Source organism: Atta colombica, unplaced genomic scaffold (assembly GCF_001594045.1).
Source record: "Atta colombica isolate Treedump-2 unplaced genomic scaffold, Acol1.0 scaffold35, whole genome shotgun sequence".
NCBI lineage: Eukaryota > Metazoa > Arthropoda > Insecta > Hymenoptera > Formicidae > Atta > Atta colombica.
In genome coordinates this window covers 1841695-1849629 of record NW_017259459.1, presented here as the reverse complement: position 1 = coordinate 1849629, position 7935 = coordinate 1841695, and the positions used below count along the sequence as shown (strand labels likewise).

General features: G+C 32.7%; 1 protein-coding gene across 1 annotated transcript in view; it reads right to left on the bottom strand.

Moving 5' to 3' along the window:
- Nucleotides 1–7474, bottom strand: part of LOC108690717 — an 84580-nt gene extending 77106 nt beyond the window's left edge. Inside the window, exon 1 of the mRNA XM_018198153.1 lies at nucleotides 4405–7474. Within this exon, the coding sequence (XP_018053642.1) occupies nucleotides 4405–7474 (3070 nt within the window). The remainder of the gene's footprint in view (nucleotides 1–4404) is intronic.
- Nucleotides 7475–7935: the final 461 nt, after the last annotated feature.

The following is a 7935-nucleotide window of genomic DNA, read 5'->3' as shown; positions in this document are numbered from 1 at the left end:
ATATATATAGAAATCGGTAGAATGTTTCAATATAAAAAATCGGTAGAATGTTTCAATATAAATAGCACGTTAGTCACGGTTGAATTAAAAAAAATGAAAGATTTTAATTACATTAAGGTAGATGCATATACGTAATGTATGTGTTAGTATGACACGTGTTTTATATTTAGATATCTTGATAAATAATCCAAATGTACGTGATGTAGAATTTATTAATATTATTATTCTGAAGCGTATAGAACCGTAGAGAGTATTATTGCTCATTAAATGTTACTATTACGGCATAATAATTCTAAAGATCTGTGCAGTCAGTCCAAGTATCATGACAGTGAGATTCGTAAAGCATGCTACATTAGCATTACATCTGGATGTCTTGCGAAGCAAAGAGAAAGCAGCGACTCGGAACGAACGCGAATTGCGAAATTACACTTTTAGCTTACAATTAAATTAGTGGATTTTATACGTATTATACCTTCTATCTTTTTGTATGCTGGATCGTTAATAGTTTATGACTATAACTTATTATAATCATCAAAATGATTGACATATCGCTGCATTGATAGAAAAGTAATACGAATAAAAAATTAACATTCTGAGATGAAAAAATTGACCTTAAAGACTAAATATTTTTGTGGAAAAACGATATATTTATAACTCATTTGCTTATTATATGAAAAAAATGTTATAAGAGATGAAATTTACATACCTCTGATAAAGGATGAAATTTATACTTGGGTTGCAGTATTCAAATTTCAAAAATTCATGATATAGTTCTAAAAAATACATTAATTGAATATATAACAAATATAATTGAAAATATAATGGAAAAAAGTAAAGTTATAAACATTGCATATTCACTCTCCAAATTGAAACGTTATTTTAATCCAGAACTTCAAAAAATGCTTTACTTCAGCAAAAAAGTTAGTAATTTTGAGATATGTCACTTTTCTATTAACGGAGTGATACGTAAATAATTAAATAATTTTTGAAATATTTTTATTTTGTAATTTTTGTTTTTTTTTCGAGTCTATTAATCATTTTTTGAACTTCAAAAAAATATCGTTTGAAATGACGCTGTCTCATGTGACAATTGTGTTATCGTAATTTCACGATACACTCTGCGAACGAATTGTATCGAAGGTAATAATAATTATAGACCGCAATGTGTGTGTGTGTGTGTGTGTGTGTGTATGTGTGTGTGTGCGTCCGCGCGCGCGTGTGTGTATGTGTGTGTGTGTGTGTGTGTGTGTGTGTGTGTGTGTGTGTGTGTGTGTGTGTGTGTGTGTCCACGACGGGAAATTCAGCATGCAAAATTAATTAACGGCTTATAAAGACCTATCGATTTGAAGATTATCCGCACATACCGCGAACATGTTGAATCAATTCGGTTTAACTATTTGTAATCTAGCTGCTCTCGTTCACGTGGTTATCATACCACTTTATATGAACATTGCATATATGAAATGTTTTACGTTGATTACCGCATATAAATACTTTTTTTATACAACTATATTACATTAACTATTACATTATAATTATTTCATACATTCAACATATCATTTATGATTTATATAATTACACGCGAATAAAATTCTTATTTTATTCCAATCCAGATTATATAAAATATATTATATTTTTAGTTGTTAAATGTTTATGTTTAATTACATTTATGTTTTATAAATAATAATGTGTAAATATGCATAAAATTATATTTTTGTTGATTTTTTGAAAATTATTTTGTAAACTATATTACGTCTAGAATAGAATATAGAAATAGAAATGAGAATTTGTTTTGGAAAATATTAATGAAGCATAAATCAAGAATTTTTAATGAGAAAGGAGAAGTATATCTGTGAGAGAGAGAGAGAGAGAGAGAGAGAGAGAGAGAGAGAGAGAGAGAGAGAGAAAGAGAGAGAGAGAGAGAGCAATCTATTGATAAATTTAGCGACAAATTGAACCTAGTTTTTTCAAATTTAGTTTTTGTTCGCTGGTTGATGATTTTTGTCGAGCTTCCGGGGATTTATCCGCGCCTATAAGCCGCTTAAATCTCTCTTTGGAGGAAGTATCAATAAAACCGATTACAACCATCGTGAATACCAACGAGTTGAAGCCAACTGGTTGAACGTAAGCTTACAGCGACGCAGTATCACACGTTCACCGATAACTATTAACCCAGGTCAAGATGAAATATATGAATTGAATAGAAAATTCGTATTCCGAACATAGTGGAGATAGCTCACATTATTTGATATCTGTTGAATAATACAACAACTTCAATTTTTCGGACGTTTTCACTAGTGCAGTATTATTATGGCGCGCACATTTTCTACAGCATGACTTTTACTGAGATTGGTACAGAATAATTATGCCATATGCACCACAATTGTTTCTTTTGAATTACAAATGATTCTACACGTTGCCTCAAGCAAACGTGTTAATTTAAAAAATATCTTTGCGAAAATTTTGTGAATTGGAAAACAAGCTAGAATTATAAATTCTCTCAAAAGAAAGAATTTTTATTTCTTTTCGTGAAATTATAAAATAAATTACTTTGCGTAATTAACACAAGAAAAATAGATACTTTTGCAAAGAGTTAAAATAATTCTTCTATATTTTACAAAGAAATTGTATTGTTGAAAATTAAAATGAAAGAATTATTAATTGTACAGCAATCAACGTTCGATACTAAACTGTTTTTGTTGTTTACACTAACAACGATAAAATGCACCTCTCAGCATACGATAAATCTCGTTTTAAATTTATCGAATGCTGGTGTTTCTGTGAGTTTCTGGGATAGTCGTTACCTTGTGAAAAGCTCGATTCTTCCCAACTTCCGGAAATTTACCGACAGTCGGTCAGGGAAACTTACCGGTAGTAAATCCGCTTTTTGAAAATTGTAAAATATTGATGTTTAATATTGTTTTATTTATCTATTAATTATTAGTATATAGAAGTGAGTTGAGAAATAACACGTTGCTTGTAACATCGTTACCGTTACAATCTTTTTTTTTCAATAACGAGTATATTTTTTCAATAACGACTTTACAGTTCTCTATTTGTAACACATTAATAGTAACACAGTTACATTTCTTTGGTAACGATAGCGAATATAACCGTTACTTTGTACAATACGTGTATGGAACGTGCAAAAACGAGTTTTTTTTATTATGTTGCGACCACAACACTATAGACTTCGTGTTGATTGCTCAATTAGTAAAATAAACAATTAGATAAATTACTCTAAAAAAAGATTATCAAAATTTGAAAAAAACAAAAATTATAACGACTCATTAGTTTTTGAATAACGGTAATATTAACAAATTACCTTTTTTAAATCAGTTATAAATATCTATAACAATAACAAGTTGCTTTTTCAGTAAAAAGAACGATAATGATAACAAGTTACTTTTATGAAGTAACTTTTTCCCAACTCTGTATATGACATCTGAATCTACTTTATCAAATATAAAATGCTTGTCGTAACTAACTCTGCTCCTATATACAATCTTCGTTGAGAAAAAGAGGTGTTAAGTTAATGAAAATATATTTATTGTTTATAAAAAATTTTAAATCACGATTTTCTGGTGAGAAGTTTTATACTTTTCTTGAACAGGTATAGAAAAAAATATTGAAACATTAAAATAAACAAAATTAATGGCAATCAACATGCATTATTCGTGTATTTAAAAATTAGAAAACAAGTTTAAAAGCAATTTGTCTATGTTTTTTTTCGCGTAAATGTAAATTTTTCTATCGTGTAAAAAGACTAGCAATGATGTTGCTGGTATACATACATGCATGCACATATGATTTTCGCCTTGAGTGTATCCAATCATTGCGCTGCATCAAGGCGATAATAAGTTCATTTCACTAGAAATTACATGGCGTGATTTCGTTAACATAATTTTCCAAATCTCTAGAGATATTATAGGCCTGCGGCATCATAGCGCTTCCAATGACAGTAGATGTTTCAATGGTAGATGAGAAATTCTCTTAAAGATGAGAAATACATGATAATCATACTCAATTTTGCACAAAAAAACAAAATTCCACGTTTACGTTTAATTTTAGTATAAAATATGAAAGAATAAAGATGTGTGTGTGTGCATGTGCGTGTGCGTGTGCGTGTATTTCAAATTAAATCAAGAATGAAAAAAGCAATTTTTTAAATAAGTTAAGTAAGGTAAAAGAAAACAATATAATATTATTAAAGAAGAGTGTTTACACGATTCGTACATTAAGTTTAATATCGTATTTTCTGAACTAATTTAATATGAAAAATAGCATTACATATGAATTGCAAGATAAAAATTCGCTGTCTGAAAGGTATGGCACGTACTAGATACGTGCAACATATGTAAGAAAGTGCATTATCATCGTATTTCGGTTGTACCACGTACGTACCTTTAATGAAATCCACTGCCATCTCAAGACCGTACGTGTCCTTGTCACAGTCATCGAGTATATGCGCTCCGATCTTGACTCCAGGCACAATCTCCCGATCATTGAGAGCGTCCAGCGTATACAGCATGGCTTCCAGAGCTTGAACTCCACCCTGAGGCATCACACGTCCGCATGTAATTGTATCTTCCCTTTCGTGCACCATCATTAGTCCCCCGAGGACAAGATCACCTTCCACCACCGCGCTATGTTTTACAGGCCACTGATCTGAGTGCACGTCACCGGCCGATGAGTCGACGATGTTCTCCGTAGTAATGTTCTCGGAGACACCTTGAGAAGGATTACTATTCCTTTGATGAAGTGGGTCAATGGTCCAAACGGATTCATTACCATGTTCCTCTTGCGAATTAATGAGCTCGGTCGAAGACACATCGAAGAGGTTCTTGTTTGTAGTGTCAGATACATTTGATTCCATAGATTCCGAAGAAATCTTTTTCAGAATAATAGAATTGCCTATTTTGGTTATCATGTTCGATCGATCGAGCGCTTTGATTTGGAATTGCGTATTTACCAAACTGACATTTAACGTTTTTGGAGTATCTATCAACGATATCTTTAATGAATCAGAAGCATCAGAACCCATTGTTGTCGAAGTGTTTGTGTATCTTTCGTCGTGATCGGTCGTCAATGAGATTGATTGCCACTCTTTCTGGAACTCTTTGTATTTTGAAGTATACGGCAGTGTTTCCATAGATGTAAGAACTTTTTTCGTGTCAGTTGATGTTTGATATTCGCTATTTGTTTGAATCGTCGAAATGGATGGATTCATAGTAAATTCGATTAGCGAATTCGATGTTGCCCTTGCCGTATCGAGTGTTTTCCACGTCTCACTGTCGAATTTGGTTGATGTCGAAATCCCTGGAGTATTCCGATCTTCATGACGTTTATATCGTCGCTTTTTTGAATTATGGACACCGCCGCTTCGTGAATAAAATCCAGATTCTTCATGCGTATCATGATGATTTTTACCTCGTCTCGTCGTAACTCTGACATTTTCTAATCCGGACTCATCCGTAAGTTTGCTAGATGACTGCACATGCCCATTAATCTTCTGCATCCCGGTCGAATTATCGCTGACATTCGTTGCACCGAAAAAGATAGATTCACTCTCGGTTGAAGTTCTTCGAGGCTCTTCGTTGAGTTCTGATCCTCCATCAGTTGTCTTAGTGATGTGTGGAGGCTGTGCGCTGATATTGATTGCGTGAAATTTCCTCGAGTATTTCGGGTGTTCATGAGCTTTCCCGGGGAGGCTGAATTTTGCGATCCTCGATGGATCGGAGACATTCCAAAGGTTGATTCGAAATGCGTCACGAACTTCGGCCTCGAACTCGGTTGTCTGCGGGCGCTCGCAGTTCGCGTCGGATTCGACGTGTCGTACGTGCATTGGATTCCTTTTCTGCGTGACTGAAATACGCTTTGGTATCTGATAGCTTAAGTTGGATTTGTCATTTTTCTTGATATATAAATTAGTTGGTAACAGATTACGTTCGAGTTTATGCATGTTGTGCGTCGCGTAATTTACAGCGGCAGTAATCTCTCCTTCAGTTTTTTTTCTTATATGCATTTTGCTAAGATTCGCTACTTTTCTATTTATTCTCACATTATTATTACTTTTTGAATAATGATATTGATATTGCGAATCAGATATATCACTTGCTTTTAATAAATTCCTTTTCTTGTATAAAAAAGGACGTTTCGTAAAACTGATTCTTTTTCTAGTAAAATGGTTGTCGAGCGAATTTAATACGTGAAAAGTGAACAAATCGATATTCCCATTTTCCTTCTTGTTCCCATGTGTATCTGTACTTACTTTAAATCCTATCTTTGAATATTCGTTGCGTTTGTACGTTTTGGTTGCTAGAAACTTATCCGCTTTATGCGATTTCAAATATTCGTCCTCCAAAGAGTAATACGGACTTACGGTGTTTTCTTCATCACTAACTTCTCCATTTGCATTCGAGATTTTGGAACTAAAGATTAATGTAGTCCTAGTAACAGGAATGGAACGATCGTATAATGAATTTTCTATGATTGCATTATCTGTGGTAGTTATAACAGTTTCACTCTCACGACTCCGATCTTCCTTTGAACGTAAGTAATTTGAAAAAGTTGGCTTTATTCTTTGAGACTCGCCATTGACTTTAATATAAATCATTTTATTCGTGTTGTTTTTTGTCTGCTCGAGATTTTGGCAGGAACCTCTTTCATCTCTATTGTGTTTGTGTTTTTCATTCGTATATCTGGAATCGATACCTTTCGTAGTATCGAGTTGCGAGATATCGAAATTTTTAAACTTTTGTATAGAACTATCTTTCTCTCTACTCTTTGTGAATTTGTCTGGAAAGAATGCGGTCATTCCATTTTCTTCGCTAAAGACTTGATCCGTCTCGTGCTTTTTCCATTGTCCATTTTTCTTATCCAACGCCTGAGTATTGTGTCTTATCATTTCTATCTTTTTATGATCATTCAAGAACACATTGATAATTCTTTTCTTACATCTTCTCCGTCTTGAGGTACTTTCCGATTCTCGAAATGTCGATGGCAATGGGCGTAGGCTAGAGATTAATTCAAGATCATTTTGTGACTTTTTCATATCAATAATTTTCGATAACCATATGTTTTCTGTTGCTGCTCTTTTTGTAATCAGTCCCGCACGTTTGTCGTCTTTCAAGTACTTCGTTGTCGTCATTGCATTTGACATCGTAATGTGCTTTTCATATCCACTGAGTCGCGAATCGCGATTTTCCGTATTTTTGAATTCTAGAGAAATTGCTTTCACATGCATTGGTGAACGATCATTTGATTTAAAATTCTCTCTCGTGTATCGCAACCTCGAATCATCAACGTTCTTATCAAACATGTGATACGTTTCTTCATGATGAATTTTGTAAGGAGAGTCTTCATTGTTGTTTTGTGGATTATTAAGAACCTGTTCATCAGTTAAACCATTGTTCAAAATCAGGAATATCGTCCACATGGCCAGAATGGCCGTCCAACCAAAGTTTCGCCACATTACATCACCTCTTCGTCTCATTAATCATTGCCAAATCCTGAAAAAAAGCAAATTATATTTCATTATATTATTTATATTGATTAATTTATTTGAAAGAATTTACGCAACCAGTACAAATTATGTTTATTTATTATTCTTTTCGATTATGCAGTTTATATTTAAAATACACACACACACACACACACACACACACACACACACACACACACAATTTTTGTTTTGATGTATAAGGAAAACATAAAGAAGTGTCTTTCTCTCTCTTCAATTTTAATGAGTTTTCAAGGTTTTAATGTTTTATACATATTTTCAAAATGATAACAAAATTACGAAAAAATTACAGATTATTCTAAATCATGTTTTAAAAATAATATAAAAATAATATAAAAATTTAAAAATAATACAAATTTTGAGAACGATTTATTATCTGGATAAATTATTTTAATAAATAGTAGTATTTTTTT